We start from the raw sequence: 21,574 nt of genomic DNA, 5'->3' as shown, positions 1-21,574 counted from the left end.
CTGTCTCACAAAGTGGTGTCTCCAAGTTAGCCAGCCTCTGGGATTCCCATCAAGGTGGACACCGAGGCCCTCGCCTCCTGTTCACGGTAGCCGTGAGCTGTTGTGACCACGGAGTCCCTTCTCTCTGACCTCCCTCCTGTCCTGCCTTGGTGGCATTGCTAAATGCCACATGCCCTGGCTTTACACATGCTGCTCCCAGCCCATGACTGTCCTGCCCAGAGTTTCTACTTTGAGGTGTGGTCGTTCCTGACCTCGCCTGCAGGAGCTACTTTGGGCTCAACATCCAAAGGACATCTCTAACATGACAACCACCCCAAGTTGCACGTGTTCTAACTTATTAAAGGTTCAGAAAGTGAAGACTGATTTGAGAAATGACCCGGATAAGAAAAACCAAGCGCAAATCCCTCGGCCACTTACAAGCTGGCTGACATTGGATTCCTCACTTCATCTCTCTTGAACTCTATAAAGGAAGGGGTTAGAGAGGTCCCCAGTGATGGGCCGGGACCTGGTTACATCATAATCACTTGAGACCATTGTTAAAGGTTCATGTTCCCACACTGGCCGCAGCTCTGATCAATCACCTGCCGAGAATGAACGTGCTTGCTTAGCAAGCAGCCCAGGTGATTTCGGTTGGGCACCCAGGTCTAGGAAGCACTGTGGATAATTCTCTGGTGATGCTCGGAGGTCACCGAGCGAGCTGCTCAGGCAGCTGGGCTTGGGCAGGGCTGGACATGGAGCGGGGGAGGCTGTCAGTCTCCTTTAGGAGACCCTAGGGAGTCTGAGGAGACAATTGCCACTTTTCATGCTCATTACAGGCTCTCTGGTATCTTCCACTTCCACCACAAGAGCTCCACTGGTCTAAACCATAGTCCTCTGCTGACCTGGAGATTCTAAAATTAGAAAAGAGGTCCAAATCCTGCTTCCAGGATCTTGTGAGGGTGGAGAAGAGCAGATTCCCGGGGAGAGGTTGTTATCAACAAGGAGGTGATAACTTCTTCCCTGGGGCCAGAGTTTTCCCCAGGCCCTGCCTGCCCCAAGCTGCAGTGGCTCGGTCGGTTGCCTTGGAGACCAGCTAACACTTCCCGCAGGGCAGGTTCCACTATGGAGTTGCTTAGAGGAGCTTGGAGCAGCTAGAAGTCGGAACCAGAAGAAGCAGAGCCCTGGAGGGCCAGAGACCCTTCTCCCAAAGATGCAGAAGTAAAAAGAAATGCAAGCGAGGAAGGTGAGTGTCACAAGGGTGGACCAGGTTGGGAAGAGAGGGCAGCGGCGGCCCAGAGGCTAAGCTCTTGACTGAGCAAGAAAGCTTTAGGGAGTCCTGGCTCCTGGCCTGCCAAGCCTTGTTCCAGGTGCCCGGGGTTTGCAATAGGTAAGCTGGTTGGGGAGACTCGGTGACAACTTGGGATGAGACAGAAGAGCAAGCAAGACTTCCACGGGGCTCTGCTGTGGAGGGTTGGGGGCAGCAAATTGGGGTCAGAAGCAACTTACTGAGCTTTATTGCCAGATGAAAGGGGAAAAGGGCATTCTGAGAAATGCTTGAACAAGGGGGCATGAAATAGTAAGGCATTAAGTCCGAGGTTTTCTCTGCTAAGCGGATGCTGGCCCACGGTGGGGGGTGGGCAGGGAAGAATGAAGGAACTTTGGAATATGCAGAGGGGAGTGAGGGGAGGGAAGGGGCGGTAGGGATGGGAAGGATGGTGGAATGAGATAGACGTTATTACCCCATATACATGCGAGAAAAAAATTTTAAATAAAGGTCTGACTTGATGGTCTTAGAGCACTGGGGAGCCACGGCAGAGTTCCAAACAGAGAGTGAGAGCAGCAACTCTGCATATTGGAGGAATCAGTCTGGCGACGTGAGATAATTCTGCAGTTAAAAGTACAAACCGGGCTGGGCTTGTGGCTCAGCGGCAGAGTGCTCACCTGGCACGTGTGAGCACTAGGTTTGATCCTCAGCACCACATGAAAATAAATGGGATAAAGGTATCGTGTTCACCTATGACTAAAAAATTTAAAAAAAAAAAAAAAAAAATACAAACCCTGTTAACAAACCGGCAAGTTAGCCAAAGGTTTTCTTTCTTTCTATTTTTTTTGCGGTGCTGGGGATTGAACCAGGCCTTTGTGCTAGCACTCTACCAACTGAGCTATCTCCCCAGCCCTGAGGTTTTCTTTAATGAAATATCAGGTTCCCTCTCTCCCTTTGACCAAAAGGCCAACAACAAGGGCCAGTTCGTGTGTTCCTTCCCCTTCTAGTCTCTCCGCCAGGGCAGTGTGGCCCACCTTTGCCCAAACTCTGAACCTTCCCCGCTTAGAGTGTTTGTTCAATAAGTGCTTTTTGTTTGGCTGGTTGTTTTAAGAAGCATCTACGTTCTCGGCACTGTTTTCTGTAAAAGGAATCTAGCAGTGGACCTTGCTAAGCCCCTGCGCTCAGGGACCATACTTCTGGTGTGCTCAGCCGGGAGAGAAGGGGCAGCAGTTGGCATAGGAAGGTCAGATGGTGAAGGTCTGCTGTGGAGAACAATAAAATGGCTGGAGGGTCCTGTTCGACTCCCTCTCTATCAGGTTTCCTCTGATCAGAGGCCCGAGGGTAAGGCTGCCACCTTCATCCTCCCCCGTACCACTCTCTCGGCCCGCAGGCACTCAAAATGCTCATGAAAGGAAAACGTGTTTCTGCGTCTTATGCAGCAGATGTTTAGTGGCATTCTGCGTTATTTCTACTGTACTTTGTATTTTGCAAAGCACTTTTACAAACCCAATTTCATTTGGTCCTCTTGACAATGAAGTTGAAGTAGGCCCTCAGTACTTCACCCCTCTTCCACTCTGCAGATGAGGAAACCGAAGGTCTCTGGAAGGTTCTTCCCAGGCCCCCATTGCTTTGTCTCCCCTGCAAGAGCCCCCAGAATCCAATCGTGCTGGCCCCTTTATGCATAAAAAAGCATCAATCACCCACCGACAAGAAGGAACTGAGGCACTACGAAAGGGCCCGTTCACCAGGCGTTTCTATTTCAATGGTCCCTGCCATCAGGGTTTCCCAGGGACGCTCGCTGAAGTCAAGCCAGTTTGGTTGTTAATTTAAGACATTGCCACATTATCCTGGTGCTTCCCAGAAAACAAAGCATCTTCTGAATAAGAGAAGTGAAGACCTGGAAGAGAAAAGCCAGTTGCTGAACCATTGCTAAGCTCTTTCTTCCAGCAGTTTCCTAAAAGAACACACGAGTGTTTGAGCTGCGACTTCATAGTTTCTTCACAGGTTGTATCTTAACCAGGATTTGTTGGATTGCAAGTAACAGAAACTGAAATGAACTAGATTAAGCAAAAAGGAACAGGGTAGTTCACAGGGTCCAAGGGCAGAAAATGGGTCAGTTCTTACCAAATGCCTTGGGAAATTATTAGGAATTCAAGAACCAAGGCAGTTTTTAAACCCCTCCATCCCCTTCAATCCACTTCCTCTAAATACTTCTTGTCTGCCAGTCCCTGCTCTCCCGCGACCAACAGTGTCATGGGAGAGACCCACCATTTCTTAAAAAAAATCATACTAATGAATTTATCATTCCAAATTAAGTTATTTAAAAGAAAGGAGCACATTCCCGGGAAAATCTATATGAAATAGAGGAAACTGAACTCGAATGGAATACTGGAGCCATCCGAAAGAAATGTGAGGAGAGTACAGGGAGTGGAGGAGAAGGTTCCAGAGCAAAGACAGCAGCACATGCAAAGATCCTGGGGTGAGAGGAACCATGGAGCATTCCAGGGCCCTCGTGGAACACAGAAGGAGGGGACGTGGGAAAGTGGGGAGGCTAGAGAGGTAGATGAGCAGCAGTCAAACCCTCTGGGCCTCAAATTCCATTTCAAGGATCTTAGTCTTCTTCCTAGAAAAAAGGGAAGCCTTTGATCAGTTTTAAGCAAGAGGGAGAAGACGAGAGGCCAACATTAGATCTGTGTTTTTTAAAGATCACTCCAGCCGGTAAAGGGAACAGACTAGATGGGAGGGCCGAGGGGACGTAGGGGCAGCCAGGGTCTACTGCAGTTGTCTGTGACAGGTGACAGTGGACTGGAGAAATGTCCGCAGAGGCGGAGATAAACGGTGAGGTTTGGGAGGTAAAATTAACACGATGAGATGATGGGTTGGCATCAGGAGGGGTGTCAAGAACAATCCTGGAGTTCTGACCCCTGTAAGTAGATGGTAAATAGATAGTGGTTCTTCTCTCTGAGCTGGAACACCGCGGAAGGAGGGGAGGGCCTAGGCCATCTCACGGGTTGAGTCTTGACAGCACGGGGTCGAAGCTGCAAGTGGACACAGCCAACGCCAGTGGACTCATCACTTACCCCCGACCCCCATTATATATCATCATCCACTTATCAGGGAAAGCATTCGGCCTTTGGTTTTTTGGGGATTGGCTTCTTTCACTTAGCATGATATTCTCCAATTCCATCCATTTATTGGCAAATGCCATAATATTATTCTTCTTTATGGCTGAGTAATATTCCATTGTGGATATATACCATAGTTTCTTTATTCATTCATCGGTTGAAGGGCATCTAGGTTGGTTCCACAATCTAGCTATTGTGAATTGAGCTGCTATAAACATCGATGTGGCTGCATTACTGCAGTCTTCTCCATTCTTTTTTTTTTTTTTTTTTTTTTTTTTGCGGTACTGGGGATCGAACTCAGGGCCTTGTGCTTACGAGGTAAGCACTCTACCAGCTGAGCTATCTCCCCAGCCCCAGTCTTCTCCATTCTTATCGTGGACTCCCTGTCTCACCCTTCAAAAAGGTCTGAGCTCAAAAGACACCTGTGCCCACCACTTTGCCTTGCAGAACAGACCCTTCTCCCGAGGCCTTTCTATCACAGCGTCCTGAGTGTTTCCTTCCTAGCATTGGCCATGGTGTGTAATCACTTTTTAATTCCAGTTTTAGAATATAAACTCCACAAGTCAAGGACAATACCTATCTCACTGGTTCTCAACTACCATCGCCACCAGGGGATACTTAGCAATGTCCCGAGATGCTTTTGGTTATCACAAGGAGGGAGGAAGGTGCTGCTGGCATCTCATTGGGAGCAACCGGGATGCTGCCAAACATCCTGCAATGTACAGACACACGCAAGGGAACCGTCCACCCTGAACGTCAGAAGGGCCGGGGCGGAGAAACCCTGGTCACCTTGTTCACCCTTGAGTCCTTAGCACCAAGCAAGTGCCTTCAACCTACCAGACGCCCAATATGTATGTAGCGTATCGATTAGTTAAAAGAAGAGCTGGACTGAACAAGCCGCTCAAAACTACTGTCTGCATGCTGCGTTTATCCTCTTGTGTGCTCGTCCTCCTTGGCAAAATAAGAGTTGGTTATTTTTTTATTTATTTATTTTGTGCTGCTGGGGCTTGAACCCAGGGCCTCATGCTTGCAAGGTGAGCACTCTACCAACTGAGCTATCTCCCCAGCCCCAAGAGTTGGTTATTTTTATAATGGCTACTCAAACTCATCATGTCCTCCATGGTCAACATAACATATTTCTGGAAAATCATATGTAAGCAGGATTCTCTGGGTTGCAAATGAAAGCAGCAGCGGTATTGCACCCGTGGGAATTGAGGGGGAAACACCTGCCTTGAAGTGAGACCAGACGAATGATCACTACATCTTACAGCTGCTTGGGGGCTTTCGCCCTCCAACCACCAAAACGGTATGATGTAAGGTCCCACCAGCCCAAAGTCCGCCTTTGATCAGGACGCTACAGGAACCTCTGAGTTCCTGCACAGAAATAGCAGTGTTCCTGGAATCCTTTTTTGGAACTAGAGGCAAGAAAGGAGGCACTGGTGGTGTAGAGTTGAGGTCCAGAGCTGGGACACTGATCTAATCATTGATGTGTTGTAGCATGAAGAGGAACACTGACAGAGATTCAAGGAAGCAACCGAACCGGAAGGACGCGAATGGACCCGGCCAGAATCCAGATGATGGGTTACTGGTCACGCACGTTAACCAGACACACGACTTACTGGTGAGTCCATGGCGCTTTCCGTGAGTAGTGACGGGTCACAGCCAGGGTACATAGAACGTCGTAAACGCTGGGTATTTCTTTATTCACATACGATTCCCCAGACTGAAAAAGGTTAGCTAAGCTTCATCTCTAATCCCCTGACTTTAGAAATGAGTGAAGACTCGCTATGCTGTTTGTAGGGATTTTATAGCTGCCTTGGCCACATCATTAAATATGCAGGAATCTGTCAAGATTCTGATCATGTTGTCAACGTCTGAAGTCTGAAGTGTTTAATTCTGAAGTTCCCCTTCCTGAGATTTTTTTAAATTTGAGGATTCCCTAAAATCTAGATAGAAAATCCCGTTTGAGAAAGTGCTGGTAGAGGGGGCTGGGGACATAGCCCAGTGGGTAGAGTGCTTGTCTCACATGCACAAGGCCCTGGGTTCAGTCCCCAGCTCCGCACACACACACAAAGGAAGTAAGAAAGAAAAAGTGCTGGTAGAGCAAAAGAGTTGTAGCAGAATGAAACTCTAGAACAGAAGCTTCTTTTTGGTCTTAGACCGATTCTCCATGGATTAGCATGCTGTTTTCCAGAGAGAGGGAGGAGATTGTCTAGAACTCAGAGTTCATTCTAATGGAAAGAGCGGCGGTGGTCAGGTGCAAGCCTAGTCCGTAACCATCTGCTCACCTACACTAGAATGTCTAGAATTCAAATATGATGCCTTTGAAACGGTTGACGGTCCAAACCATACCGTTCTAATGCTGGTAATTAGACAACCAGAAGAATAGGCATGTTGTTTTCTTAAGTTTTGGCACCTATGGGAATGCAAGGTTAATTAAAAGGAAGTGAGAGGCAGGGGCTGGGGCTCGGTGGCAGAGCACTTGCCTAGCAGTGTGAGGCTCTGGGTTCAAGCCTTAGCACCACCTAAAATCAAAACAAATAAAATAAAGGTATTCTGTCCATTTACAACTACAAAGTTTTTTTTTTAAAAAAAAGGAAATGAGGCAAGGTCAATAGAGTCTTGAAATGTTGAAGAAATCTTTCAGTGACTTCAGATGTTGGTGACGTGGGTCTTTATTTCATCTAACTTCATATTAAAATGTGTGACTTCCCAGGTGGACAAAGGACCGCTCTTAGATTATCAGCCTTATTCCGGGTCTCCTCTTCCTCTCTCATAGAGAGCTGTAAGGACAAGGGAAAGAGTCGCCCAACACAGGTCTATATAAAGCACCTAAATCTAAAACGTGGCTCATAGTGGGTCTCCAAATATTAGTAACTCAAAATATCCATCCTGCAACATGGAAGATCATTTCAAATGCAAGGAAGATGGAAGATGACCAAGCTCAGAGATCCCACCCGGTCCTTAAAGATGAGAAGAGTGACATCTAGTGTTGGCATGAGGCAGAAGTGGGACAGGGACCATGACGTTCAGCTGTGCCTTTCAAGGGCAGGACATTGATTGGCATGGAATCACATAACGAGAAAGTCCTCCGTCCTCTCTCTCGTTCGTTCAGGAGATAATCCGCTTGGCTTAGGCGTAGGATTACGGTTACAAGCACGACTTGGGCTTTATTGCTTGGGATTGAATCCCAGCTCCACCATTACTAGCTGTGTGGCCTGGAGCAAATGACTTAAGTGCTCTGTGCCTCAGTTTCCTTGTCAGTAAAATGGGGTTATGATGACTAACCTATTTGTAGAGGTGATGGGTGAATGTATGGAAAGTTCTTGACAGACAGGAAGTGCTACTTGAGTTTTGCTATAATCATGAATGTTTTTCACTCTTCCTTCACACTTGCTGATTTCCTTTTTGAACTGAGGAAGGGCAGGTCTCGGGCACAGAATTTAAGGCATGCGAAGCTATCTAGCAGGAAGACAGTAGTAGTGTTTTATCTTTGTTATTTTGGCCCATTTGTGACCAGACCTGAGGGGAGAATAAGGGTCGTGGTGGGGAGCTCAAGGGACGCTCAAGGTACCACGAGGTCCAGAAAGGGAGGCAGTGCCCTGTCACACAGCTGGGACGCGGATTGCCGGGCACTGCACGCCCCGTCCCCTCCCTCTGGCCCCCACCCCCTCCTCCCGCAGCCGCTGTCCTCTGTCCAGCACGCGGGCGGTTTCCCTCCCCTCCGCAGCCCGCCCACTCCAGCCCCACCACAGCCCACTTAGGGCTCAAGCAGGTGCCAGGAGACATCTTTGACCGGGGCGTGGGTCCCAGCCGGGTTGAGAGTGCCCAGACTCCTGAGTGGCTACTGGAGGGAAGGGAAGGGTGTCTCACGCCAGGAGCCGAGCGGGGTCGCATCCCCCAGCTGAGTCTGGCCGACTCTGGTAACACTTCAGGGCCTTCCGTGCCATGGAGACCACAGCAGCAGGTAGGAAGCTCTTCAGAATCCCCACCTGATGGAGGCCTGGCGGGGAGTCTGTCCAGCCTCTTCTCTGGTCACACCACCCCGTATTTGCTATGCTCCAACACGCAGCTGCCTCTCTGGTCTTCAAGCCTCCCGGCCTCCAAGCCTCCACCCGGAATGTGCATTTCCGGCTCAGGTCAACCAAACAGCCTCCCCCTACCCCAGTCATTTTCTGTCCATTTCCCTGCTCTGATCTCTTAACGGAATGGTTCCTTTCTGAGGCTGTAATGCAGAGTGATTTCATTTCTAGTTTACTGGCCGTCTCTCCACGCTAGGATAGAGCTCCAAGAAGGCACGAACACTTCTTTCTCTTGTCCACACAACCCTAGCGTCCACACAGCACTAGGGTCCACACAGCCCAAGTGTCCACACAGCACTAGGGTCCACACAGCCCAAGTGTCCACACAGCACTAGCGTCCACACAGCCCAAGCGTCCACACAGCACTAGCGTCCACACAGCCCAAGCGTCCACACAGCACTAGGGTCCACACAGCCCAAGCGTCCACACAGCACTAGGGTCCACACAGCCCAAGCGTCCACACAGCACTAGGGTCCACACAGCACTAGGGTCCACACAGCACTAGGGTCCACACAGCCCAAGCGTCCACACAGCACTAGCGTCCACACAGCCCAAGCGTCCACACAGCCCTAGGGTCCACACAGCACTAGGTTCCACACAGCACTAGGGTCCACACAGCACTAGGGTCCACACAGCCCAAGCGTCCACACAGCCCTAGGGTCCACACAGCACTAGGGTCCACACAGCACTAGGGTCCACACAGCACTAGGGTCCACACAGCCCAAGTGTCCACACAGCACTAGGGTCCACACAGCACTAGGGTCCACACAGCACTAGGGTCCACACAGCTTTAGGGTCCACACAGCACTAGGTTCCACACAGCACTAGCGTCCACACAGCACTAGGGTCCACACAGCACTAGGGTCCACACAGCACTAGGGTCCACACAGCACTAGGGTCCACACAGCACTAGGGTCCACACAGCACTAGCGTCCACACAGCACTAGGGTCCGCTCAGCCCGAGCACCAGGGACGGGGCCTAGTTCAAGGTAAGGGCTCCGAAATACCGGCTGGAAAGGGGAAGGAAGAAACAGACTCCAGAAGAGGTGAACCAGACGAGGCAGATCAGCGTCTCAAATCAGCTTCCGGAAAGCGCTGCCAACGTCGGGTTCCTCTGAGGACAGACTTCCGCTCCACCACCAAGTCCACCATGCGCAGCCCGAGTTTCGCAGTTTGTAAGTGACACAAATGTCACTAGGTACCAGCAGGGGAGCATCCTCCATTCCATGGCCTCGGTCCTGCAATGCCTAGGAGAGTCTTCCTCTAAAACATTGGCTGCCGGACAGAATCACCCCATCCCTTTTTCACTGGTTAGCCAACAGATGTTTAGAGGACCCTTTAGGATGACAAGAGGCAGAACCCACTCACCTGGAAAAGCACAGAGAAGACAAGTGTGGAAATAAACAAAGACCACCCACCCACAGGGGAGCAGCCCCGTGGTGTGCTCATCAGCCACCACCACTGGTGTTGTGTAGAGACTCAAAGGCCGGCGGGGAAATGGGAAAATTTGTCACGAGAAAAGGGGAGGCTGAGGCCACAAGTCTGAGGGTATTGGTGTGAGGCGTCTGGAGCCGGGCTCATTAGAAGCAGGCATCTTCTGTGACTAGTTTGGGGACACATTTGACTTTCTCTGGTTGGTCCTGAGTTGGAAATGGGGACAAAAAATGGGGAAGTTACCGGATGCAGTAGAGCAAGCCTGTATTTCCAGCGGCTTGGGAGGCTGAGGCAGGAGGATCGCAAGTTCAAAGCCAGCCTCAGTAACTTAGTGAGAAGCCAGGCAACTCAGGGAGACCCTGTCTCTAAATAAAATATTTTAAAAGGACTGGGGATGTGGCTCAGTGGGTTCAATTTCCCCCCCAAATCGGGGAAGTTAATAATCAGTGACCAAATCCCACCTATTCTGGGCCAGTCGCTGCAGAGGTTGTGGCTCAGCATTCTACTGTCACGTTGTCAGGTCAACGTGTGGGTACGGTCATTCACAAGGCTGGTCACGGTGTCACCCTGGAATGGCCCAGGCACATTTGGGGATGAGGCATGGGATGGGGAATGGGTGGTCTCTTCAGGGCCACTAGTTCAGAGCCTAGGCCTCCAGTTCATCAGTTTCCATAGCAGGAGAATTTGTAGACTGCCTTAGGAGGGACCTGGCACCGGGGGTCCGTGAGAGAGGAACCAAGGCATCCTTGTCCACCCCAAACAGTCGTCTTCTTTTTTTTATAGATTTTTATTTATTTTTTTTTAGTATTTTCAAATTATCCCAGGACCTTTATTTTATTCGTTTATTTTTAGGTGGTGCTGAGGCTCGAACCCAGGGCCTCACACATGCGAGGCAAGCGCTCTGCCACCGAGCCACGACCTTGCCCCACACATCGTCTTCCGTCTGACCCTGGCTTCTGTCTTGCAGAGGCTGCAGGAGGGCGAGGACCGGCCTTCCGCTCGGGAAGACTCGGAAGACTGGCTTTCAACTCACAGTTTAAAGTTTGAGAAGCTCACCCTGGCTGACCTGCTAGGTCAGGGCACAGCCACGCTGTGAGTCCGAAGCCACTCCCACCCCCCAGAGCTGCATGATGCGCCGCCCCTGGTCCCCAGAGCCCTTCACAAGGCTTTGCTTTTCAGGGAGGAGGGCCACAATGCCACGCAGAAGGTGCACTTCTCTACCCAGGCCATCTGCCAGTTTGAATCAAAGCTTTCTGAGTGAGTATGTTTCCCAATGTCCTTTCAAATCCAGTGCCAAAGATGCTGCCATTCCCCAGCCTGAAGGAACTGTGTTCAAACACCAGTCTTGCGGGATCTTGGGCAGGTCTCTTCCCACCTGTAACCCCACGTTGTTATAATGCAAAGGTTGGAGCAAATGAGTTTCACTCAGTCTTTTAAAATACATGGTCCCTTTGGATGAACTCATAAAACCTCACAGCTTCTTGTGGTGTTTAATGGTTAGGAGAGGCTACTTTCAGAGCTGGGAGTGGTGGTGCTTGCCTGCAGTCCCAACAGATGAGGAGGCTGAGGCAGGAGGATCACAAGTTTGAGGCCAGCCTCAGCAACTTAGCAAGATCCTAAGTAACTTAGTGAGACCCTGTCTCAAGATAAACAATAAAGAGGGCTGGGGTTGTAGCTCAGTGGTATAAGCACCCCTGGGTTCAAACCCCAGTACCAGAAAATAAAAATAAAAAAAGTGACGACTTTCAAGTTCAAATTGGTGGGTCTCAAACCTTTGTAATGTGTGTCAAAAATATGCGTACATCCCACTCCTAAACTGATTTTGATAGTACATGTGCAAATAAATACACACATGCATACAGATATGTCTCTGAATAATCAGTAGACAGAATAGGATGGTCCTTAAGAGTCCATCCTAGTTATATCAATCTATGATCCATAATTACTGTTTTCCTGAGGTTTTCTGCAAGGTTATAAAAATAATAATAGATAATATTTATTAGTGTGTCACAAATTCCGCTAAGGACTGCATGCATTATCTTATTTAACCCTTAAAACTAACCAAAACATTGTATTACTCTCACACCAGTTAACCAAGTCAGTTGCTAAATGATCATTTACAGAGTGACCAATTTGTCAAATTTATCAAAACATTTTACCTGTAAATTTCATAGCAATTTTATTAAGTTAGAAGATTAAATGGGTTTTGAAGAATTCTGTGATATTTTATTGGATTAGGTTTTAATTTTGAATCTAGTACTTTATGGAATATTCTAGTCTATTAAGCTAACTGGTCATGTGGCCACTTGATTTTCAGAGAACTGACTTTCAGTGAGTTGAATTTGGGCAAATCAACTTGGATAGAGTGCTTTAGTATCTGCCTGCTGAAGATGATGCAACACGGGGGCTCAGAGAGGTTACCACACCTGCCCAAGGTCACACAGCTAGTGATGGGAGGAGCTGACTCTCAAGCCCAAGTTCATCTCATTATAACGCTCATGCTCATAGCTCACGTGTCCCTTACAACTCCAGCCACCACTCCCTGCCCTGTGATTTCATATTCATAGGTTTTCCTTGCTCTTCTCTGGTCCCCAAGTCCATCTGCCCTTAGTGAGTGCAAGTCAATTAATCTCAAGGGACTGGGTCTTTACCTTGAGTCCCTGTCATGCTACTATCCAACCGGTGACTGGAATGGTTTGCTTTGCATTAGGAGAACCTCAAGAAATTCCTCTGACTACTTTTTGAAAAGCAATATTTTGTTACCAAGAAGCTGCTGCTGAACCGCCCAGGTTGTACCTTAGGATGAGTCTCAAGGAGACTGGGAGGCACGGCTCCCGTCCCCCCAGACCTCCCCTCACCCTGCAGGCTGCCCCTTGCCTCGCCAAACCAGCCATTGATAACGTAGATCCTGTCGCCAGCAGAGCAGCATCTGCCCCGGTACCTTCTGCAAACCCCTGGGCATGTGGCCTGGTGCCCTGGCAGACTCGGACCTGGAGTGATTTTGTCTTTGCTCGATTTTGCCTTATATCCTCCCAAAGCCGTAAGGTTTTTAAAAATCCCATCCACACCTTCCTTCTGTGCATGTAAGTGGCTGTTGCTCGGCTGACCTTGGGTGATGAGTCTTTCCGGTGTCTTGACAGAGTCGTTGAGCGCTATCAGCAGAGAATTCAGTGGCTCACAGAAAACAGCAAGAAGGTAACAGATGCGGGTCTTGTTCTTTGTCCCTTTTCACTCATTCCATCTGTACTGGGAAGCTTCTTAACCTACATAGATGAAAACCCAGACCCCGTTGTGCCCAAGGGTGACTTGTCTCTGGGCTCTGCGTTCCTGGGGCTTGGTTTTGCTCTCAGGATGGCTCTCCCCAGGCTTGGGAGAGACGGTCACCAGCAACTCTAAGCTTCCCTGTCACTAGCGAGATTTAGACCCATCACCATGACCAAGAGCTGAGGAAAACTAATTGACCAGGCTGGACGGTGCTCACTCCTGGGGATGCAGGGAGGGGGGGAGCAAAGGACCAAGGCAAGCAAAGGACCTGGGAGCCAAAGGGGAAACGGACGCTGGGACCTCGAAACGACAAACCTCCACTAGATCATTTAACTCAGACCGGGAATAAGATTTATAGGGCATAACTTTTCTTTCTTTCCCTTTTTTTTTTAAATTTTCTTTTTGGTGCTGGGGTTGAACCCAGGGGCACTTAGCCACTGAGCCACATCCCCAGCCCTTTTTTATTTTTTATTTTGAGACAGGGTCTTGCTAAGTTGCTTAGGGCCTCACTAAGTTGCTGAGGCTGACACTCCTCCTGCCTCAGCCTCCTGAGCCTCTGGTATTGCAGGCGGGCCCCACCCCAACCAGCTCGGGGCATAACTTTTCTTGAAAGTTCCTTCAACGGATACTCTTCTGGCTCCCCATTTGTTCACACCCTTAAGCACAATCCTTAACTCTTGCTTGAAATCCCTGGACAGGTAGATGCTGAAATTTGTGCTCCCTGCTCCCAACCCCCACCTGTACCCAAGAACAGTCCGTGACAATAAAGAACTAAGGCTGCCTGAGCAGGGGGTGGGCCACGTCTCAGAGCCAGGACCTTCCTTACTTGCTTAGACTGGTCAGCAGATACATGATTCCACCCAAGGCGCAATCTGTCTGGTTGCCCATGGTGACACAGGGCAGGTGACACATGGTGACCCCGAGGCACGAAATCCTCACAGACTCCAAAAACACCCGTTCAGGGAATGTGGCCCTCAGCTGCCCCTCCTCATCACAACTGCCCAGGAGCCTGTGGCAGAGCGGGCAGGTGGGACCAAGGGGCTTCCTCCCCGACTTCTGAAGGCGCGAGGGAAGAGCCAGGAAGCAAACACAGACTGGAGCCGGAGGAGAGATCACGTGTCAATCAACCCCGGGCCACTGGGCGCCGAGGCAGCCCCGAGTGATGGCGAGAACTTCATCAGCGCCACTTCTGCTCTGCTTTGTCAGGAAGGTCATGGGCTAGTGGCCTCACTTCGCTGGTGCCCGACACCTGCAGAGAGGCCAAAGTAGGAGTTATAAACTAGTAGCCAGCAGGCCAAATTGGACCCACCACCATGCTTTCCTCGGTCGGGTCATTGAGAATATCTTTCATATTAAGTGCCAAACTTTAATTTCATGTTTGCTTTCAGACTTCTCTTGAAAGATGAGAATATCACTGGACTCTTTTTTTTTTTTTAGTTTTAGTTGTCAATGGACCTTTATTTTATTTATATGCAGTGCTGGGAATCGAACCCAGTGCCTCACACACGCTAGGCAAGCGCTCTACCACTGAGCCACCACCCCAGCCCCATCACTGAATTCTTATTCCCTCCTATGTACTTATCCAGTTATATGTAGGGTATACATTTCTAGAATTTATTGGCTAGGTTTAAGGAAATGCATGTTTCCAATTGCAAAAGTTGTATAACTCTAATGACAACCTCTTTGCATTTTCTAAAATTTTTTTTTAGTTGCCAATGGACCTTTATTTTACTTATTTATGTGCGGTGCTGAGACTCGAACCCAGTGCCGCACACAAGCTAGGCAAGTGCTCTACCACGGGCTGCAACCCCAGCCCAACCTTTTTGCGTTTTAACGGTGACGACAGAACTGGCTTCCTATTTGAACTTCTGGCCCCTGAGGATTAGCAATGTCCTAGAAAGCTTCACGCTTCATTTGAATTCTGAATTCAACAAATAGGTTTTGGTTGATGCTGTGTCTCCGCACTCTTCTGGGAGCGAGGCACACACACCGAAGGTACAAAGGACTTCCCGGCACTACAGGACAGTGAGAGGACAACCAATGATTAACAGGTCACATAGTGACAGTGCAATAAAGAAAAATGAGGGGCTGGGGAGATAGCTCAGCTGGTAGAATGCTTGCCTTGCAAGCACAAGGCCCTGAGTTCGATCCCCAGCACTGAAAAAAGAAAAAAGAAAAAAGAAAAATGAGGGAGGGAGGGACGGAGGGAGGGAGGGAGTGAGGGAGGGAGGGAAGGGAAGCTGCTGCATAGGTTTACAGAGTTTGAGAAAATGGAGAACTTGGATTTGATCTTGGATTTGGCAAGAGAGAGAGGTCATTGATCCCCTTGACCCTTATGTGACTTCAGAAGAGCAGGGAGGCCAGCCTGATCTGAGCTGGTCAGAGAAATGGGAGCCGGAGGGCAAGGTGGGTCCTGAAAGGTTTATAGCCTTTTTAAAGACGGGACTTGTACTGCGTTTGTCTGATGGTGGGAATTACACAAGGAATTGGGGTGAGTTGACGACCCAGAAGGGCTGATGACGGGAGCAAAGTGCCTGCTTGGCCAGAGAGGATCCAGACACTGAGTCAGAGGGTTGGCCTTGGAGCACTGGCGGCTGGCACCGGATCCCCTAGGACTGGAGAAAGGGGCAGTGGATGGGCACAGGAGCAGTTAGGTTGGCAGATTTCTGCATGGAAGAAGAAAATTTAGGTTCTCTTTGGTTTGCTTCTGTTTCCTCAGTGATGCTGGAAACAAATCACTCGCTGAGAGCGCAGGAAGGGAGTGTAGGGAGGCACGAGAGCAGATGTACAGGACCGTCTCTGAGCCAGGCCTGGTGCCACACGCCCGCAGTCCCAGTGATTTGGGAGGCAGAGGCAGGAGGATTGCAAGTTTGAGGCCAGTCTCAGCAACTTAGCGAGACCTTATCTCAAAATAAAAACTAAAAAGGGCTGGGAAGGTGGTTCAGGGGTTGAGTACCCCTGGATTCCATCCCCAGCATGCCCCCCTCAAAATACTATCTGTGAGCGTGGAAGAAGGAATAGAACAGGAAAATTGGGCAGCCAATAAAGTCCAATAAAGTTGATTTAAGACAAAAACATCCAGTGGAACCTACTTGCCTCCAGACAGCTATCCATTTCATCTGAATGAAAAGCTCCACTTCCCAAAGCAGCTCCGACAGCGTTGACACCACAGGGTAATCGCTGTTAGAAACTCGATTAGAAACCCACAGAAATAGCACAGCAGCTGTGAGCTCGGCACATCTGCCTTTGGTGGAGTCCGCAAAACATAAAAAGGGGTACAGAGAAATTACGATAGGCCGACGTCCTCAGACTCCCAATTTCACATCTTACAGAGGATGCTTTTTCTACTGTCTCCAGATTTTTCTGTAATGGACAAGCACCCCTTTATGAGAGTGGAAGGTAGTGCTAAGGAAATAGAACTTCTAGAAACTAGGCTGCCAGTCTGGGAGCAGATAATGCCCAGAGTTGAAGTCAGGACACCGGGTTTTGCTTTTTCCGCTATAAAATGGGCTCCCGTCTGCTGCTGCTCGGTGAAGTGAGGGGGGCGGTGTTTGCACCTCTGTTGCCCACAGAGCTGCTCGGTGCCTGGCCCAGGAGAACCACAGCGTCATTTCTAAATGCCTCCTTGGTTTTAGGTGTTTGGCCTCATCAAAGGGGCCAGGGTGGGCATCCTCCTTGATGTGTCAGCGTTTGGCAGCGGCCCTCAGAAAGAAGAGTTCCTAAACGACTTCACGGTAAGTCTTTCTGGCACAGGAGGTACCTGGAGTCACTCCCGCCCTCCGGGCTGTCTTTGTAAAGAGCATTTCCCACTTAATTAGCAGCTATGTGGAAGATTCTGCGAAACCCGCCACACTGTCAGCTGCAGTGTGAACTTCTAGTACTCTCCTCCACAGCAGGGCCTACCAACCAGACTTGGCCTCAAGAGCCCACAGTTCCCTGGAGAGAGGATGCAAGGCAGGAATCAGCTGGGGGCTGGCTCCAGCCCAGCAGCCCCGGGATCCTGGCCGATTCTGGATGAAGGGGCCGTTCTGGTTTCTTCGGTGTAGCCAGAGCAGGAAAGCTCAGAACTTTAGAGTCAGGCGATGAGCCAAACCCAAACCCCGCCAGGCCATGGACGGCGGTACCTAAGGCCTCCAGTGCTCAGCTACCTCTCTGTGAAATGGGAACAAGAACAATGGCCACCTACCAGGGTCGCACAGGAGTTTGTTCAGGAGTGCTCTGTGCCAGACCTGGTGGAGGGAAAACCCTCTGCAGTCTCTGGGGGTGTGTGGAAGGACATTATGGAAATCCCTAGAGTTTTAGGGGGACCCCAGCAGCAAAAATCCTCTATTGGAAAAGGCCAGGCACAGCCTTTATAGGCTCCATGTGGCCCAGCTGCTCCAGCTGCCCAGACCTGTCCTGGGTGTCAGGGAACAGGTGTCTATGCAAGATCCCCCGCATGACAAGTCCCAGGCCTGGAATCTAGCCTAAGGTCAGCCAGAGCGAGGCTCCTCACGGTGGCGGGAAGGTGACCTTTCTAGCTGGCCGGGAGGATGGAGGCGCTGGGCTTGAGAGGGCTGAGCAGGCTGCTCCATTGCTGTCCTGCCGCTCCCGTCCCTGCGGTGTGGCAGCCAGGTGCCCGCAGTCCAGTCGGCACATGCTGAGACGGACGGCCACGGAGCTCCCCTCACGGGCGTGAGCAGCTTGGGGTTGGCCCGAGCCAAGGCTCAGAGCCGCCGTTTCAGCACTGCCCATGCCCCAGCCCAGCGGGGCCAGCTGAGGCTAGAGAGGACAGCCCAGGCGCCACGTGACCCCTGGTCCCGTCAGCCAGTGACATCCTTTTGTCTGACAGAGCCTCGTTGATGAGCAGCTGAGCCTCAAGGAGAAGCTGTACATCCTGTCCTTCGGCACCACCACCAAGCCGCTCTGGCCAGACCCCGTGGTGGTCAGCACCTGCACGTGAGTGCCTCCTCAGCCTCCACCAGGAGGCCCACTTGTTGATCCTCCTCCCTCGGTGTCAGTGTCTTCCTCGAGTGCGTAGACGAGGTCCCCAGGACCCCAAAAAAGGAGCACACGGTGACCGATTCACAAAGGCACAAGTTCAGTCAGCCAAAAGCTTTTGGAGACATGGTCACTGCACAAGTGACCGGCCCACAGAAGGAAAGCGGATGACCAGGAGGCAGGATTCTTGTCCAGCAAACTAGCAAAGATAGGTTTATTATTAGGAAAGTAACATGCAGGTTTTAAAAAATTCAAATAGTAGGAAAGATAAAGAATAAGGAGTCTGCCTCTCACTCCAGCGTCCTCCTCACTTCCTAGTGACGGGGTTTTCTTGTTTATAAGGAGCCTCCCTGTGCTGCCCAGGCTGGTCTTGAGCGGTGGGGCTCGGGGTCCTCCACCCGTCTCTCGAGTAGCTGGCAGCACCGGTGTGCACCCCTGTGCCCGGCTTCCGGCTTCAGTCTCTCCTGCGTGCTTTGCAGACTGTCTGAGTATCCACGCGTCTGTGGGGTTCAATATAAGCAGGAGCAGGTGATGTCCTTCTGCTCCTTGATGTTCCACCGGGTCTCCCAGTGCCTGCAGATCCATTCAGCCCTTCTAACGGCTACTGCATAGCTGTCCTTTGTGGGGGATTCTAGTTTGGAGTTTTAGGGGTGGAAGGAGTTCTGCACGAATTCCTACTTATGCCAGCGTGTAGAAATCTCTTATCCACGAAGAAGAATCACCCAGCACGTGTTGGGTGTCCTGCCGGGCGCTTCACGTGGATGGTCGTCTTAATGTTTACAGCCACCACGTGGATGCCGTGGATGTGAAACTTGGACTCAGGGGACAGGCCCAAGGAAACAGAGCCCAGATTGGATTCCCAGCTTAGATTCCTGGGAAGGAGACCTCCTTTCTGAGAACCAGCCTTGACCGTGGACGTGAAATCGTCCACATTCGGAAAGGCCTGGCTCAGCAGCTCTGGCAGAATCCAGGTTGACGGTCACTGGGGCACCCCGGCGAGCCCGCTCACTCTCATTTGCAGAGCGAGGCCCGTGGTACCAACTCCTCACAGAGCCGTAACGATGAAATGAAAAACAGGTACCTGGCCCGGGACAGGTGCTCTGTGACGCGAGCATTCTGCTCTCTTGCGCTCCTGCTGGGTCACCATCCTCGAGACCTTGTGACATAGAGTACCCAGCCGAGGGTCCCACAGCTGGGCTTCCCTTGTCATGTCCCTAAGTCATATCCTTGCCACATGTAGCACTGATACCATTTCTTTCTATTAACTCTATTATTGAAGGCAATTTTCTGTGAAGACTGGGACCGAGAAGCACATGTCACTTGCCATCGGTAGACAGTCACCATAAAAATAAATACAATGAGAAATTGAATTCCAGCTTGGAACTGATTGGCCGGAGAAGGTGCTAGGCCTGGGACTTGTTCTCTCTGTTCAGAAGGGAGAGTGGCAGGGTGCTTGGCTAGAGTGGGGTTCCATCCCCAGTGCTGTGGAGCAGAGGGAGGTGACTTGACAGCTGAAGTAATAAATGACAGTCTTATTTTTTGTGTGCTGGGGATGGAACACCCCAGCCCAATTTTCCTTTTTCTCAAAAAAAAGTGGAAAGAGCAGAAAGGTGCACTACCACCCCGTGAGGCATGTTGCCAAGGAAGAAGTCCCTTCTCAGCGGGACTTAGCTGTACAGCCACACGCCAGCTCTCAGAGTTTGGGATTTAGTTCTGTGCTTCATGTTGAACTCTAGTGGGGGAGAGTTGGGTGGGTGTAGTGGGAAGACGGGACTCAGCTCCAGCCCCTCAAACAGCAGAGACACTGCAAGTCCAGGTTCTAGAGTCAGACTTGATTTGAAATCTCTTTTACCAGTTGTTTTCAGTAGTACCATGGGCAAATCCTAACTCCGAGCCTCAGTTTCCTTGTCTATAAAATGGGAATAAAGGCATCTATTTCAGTAGTTGCCGTTAGGCTTAAATGAGCTAATATTTGTCCTGGACCTGGAACCTAGTAAGAATCCACACAGAGACTTTCTGTTCAAAGGTCGACCACATATCTGACGTGGTCCCATAAAATGGTAACCAAGCTGAAAGATTCCTGCCACCTAGTGACATCACAGCTGTCGTAACAGGGCAGCGCTCACGTGTTTTTGGCGATGTCAATTGCAAACAAACCTACTGCACTACCAGACATATAAAAATAGAACAGCCGGGCACAGTGGTGCGTACCTATAATCCCAGTGACTCGGGAGGCTGAGGCAGGAGGATCGCAAGTTCAAGGCCAGCCTCAGCAACTTAGCAAGGTCCTAAGTAACTTAGTGAGAATCTGTCTCAAGATGAATGGGGTTGGGGATGTGACTTGGTGGTAAAGTATCTCCTGATACCAAAAAATAAAATAAAAATAAAAATGTAGCATATCCATTTCTGTCCAGTACCTAATGCTTGGCAGTGATAATAGATGGCTCTTTCTGGTTGATGCGTTTGCTATGCTGTCCTTTGCGTGTGTGTGATTCTGGGATAAGCCCAAGGCTTCATGCATGGTAGGTAAGTGCTTTACCACCAAGCCGCACACTAGCCTCTCATGGGCGTTTTAGAGTGTACGCCTTCAACAGTAACACAGTGTGCAGGGTACACAACAGCAACCTCATCTCAGGCTTGCCTTGTCTCTCCATTACATCACTTCCTGTCATGCTTGGTTTGGTTTCCTGTCGTTTTGTCCACACGAGCAATAGGCTACACTGCATACACACGCCCCCTGGCCCAGGTGTGTAGGAGGACACACCATCTGGTTTGTGTGAGTCCATTCCATGATGTACGCACAATGACAAAATCACAAGAGAAGTTTTTCAGAAGGTCCTGGTCGTTCAGCGGTGCCCGAGGGTAATTCAGTTGCTGCCCCTGTTTCTTTCCAGCCTCCAGGACCTCAAGCTCTGGGTGAAGGAACTGCAGCCTGAGGGCAGCAGCAATTTACTACAAGCCCTGAAGAAACTCTTCACGCTCAAGGGGCTGGACTCTCTGGTGATTATAATGGGAAGCTGGTAGGTCCTCTTTCCTCAGCGGGTAACAAACTGCACGAGGTGGGTTGAGAAGCGGAACCCTGTGAGGAAGGATCTCCACCCGTGGTGCTCCATGCGTGCTCCCAAGAGGACCATGTTTGCAGGCCACCCACCCACAGCTAGGGCAGGGCAGCCGGGCCTGTGGGAGGCTCGGGTCACAGCTGGTCAGTTCAGAGTGAGGAGATGTTCCCTGGGAATTACCATTTCGCTCTGGAATATTCTCAAAGTGATTTGGCCTCGGGCACCCTCTTCCCTCCATCTGTGCTCCCTGCAGCCCCGATCAGCCTTCTGAAATCCTGTCTGACTACATCCAGCAGTCCTCCATGGGAAGGGACCTCACCATCCAAGTCATCACCTACAAATGCAACGAGCAGGTTCCCCCTGTAAGTACTTGGGATTCTGCGAGGC

At 50.4% G+C, this 21,574-nt stretch overlaps 1 protein-coding gene across 3 annotated transcripts in view; it reads left to right on the top strand.

The window, feature by feature from the left end:
- The first annotated feature begins 1,083 nt into the window (after positions 1 to 1,083).
- Positions 1,084 to 21,574, top strand: part of Vwa3a (von Willebrand factor A domain containing 3A) — a 51,820-nt gene continuing 31,329 nt past the window's right edge. For all 3 annotated transcript variants that reach the window (XR_007106103.1, XM_047533619.1, XM_047533618.1), the window contains exons 1-9: positions 1,084 to 1,222; positions 5,866 to 5,989; positions 10,852 to 10,976; positions 11,064 to 11,141; positions 13,025 to 13,079; positions 16,784 to 16,882; positions 17,980 to 18,086; positions 21,023 to 21,148; positions 21,441 to 21,549. Coding sequence is in view for 2 of the 3 variants with exons in the window: in XM_047533619.1 (XP_047389575.1) it covers positions 5,867 to 5,989; positions 10,852 to 10,976; positions 11,064 to 11,141; positions 13,025 to 13,079; positions 16,784 to 16,882; positions 17,980 to 18,086; positions 21,023 to 21,148; positions 21,441 to 21,549 (822 nt within the window). In the remaining variant the exon portion in view is untranslated. The remainder of the gene's footprint in view (positions 1,223 to 5,865; positions 5,990 to 10,851; positions 10,977 to 11,063; positions 11,142 to 13,024; positions 13,080 to 16,783; positions 16,883 to 17,979; positions 18,087 to 21,022; positions 21,149 to 21,440; positions 21,550 to 21,574) is intronic.

The sequence above is a fragment of the Sciurus carolinensis genome, chromosome 18, assembly GCF_902686445.1.
Source record: "Sciurus carolinensis chromosome 18, mSciCar1.2, whole genome shotgun sequence".
Classification (NCBI taxonomy): Eukaryota; Metazoa; Chordata; class Mammalia; order Rodentia; family Sciuridae; genus Sciurus; species Sciurus carolinensis.
The sequence above is the reverse complement of the archived record's forward strand: the minus strand, read 5'-3'. Positions and strand labels throughout refer to the sequence as shown.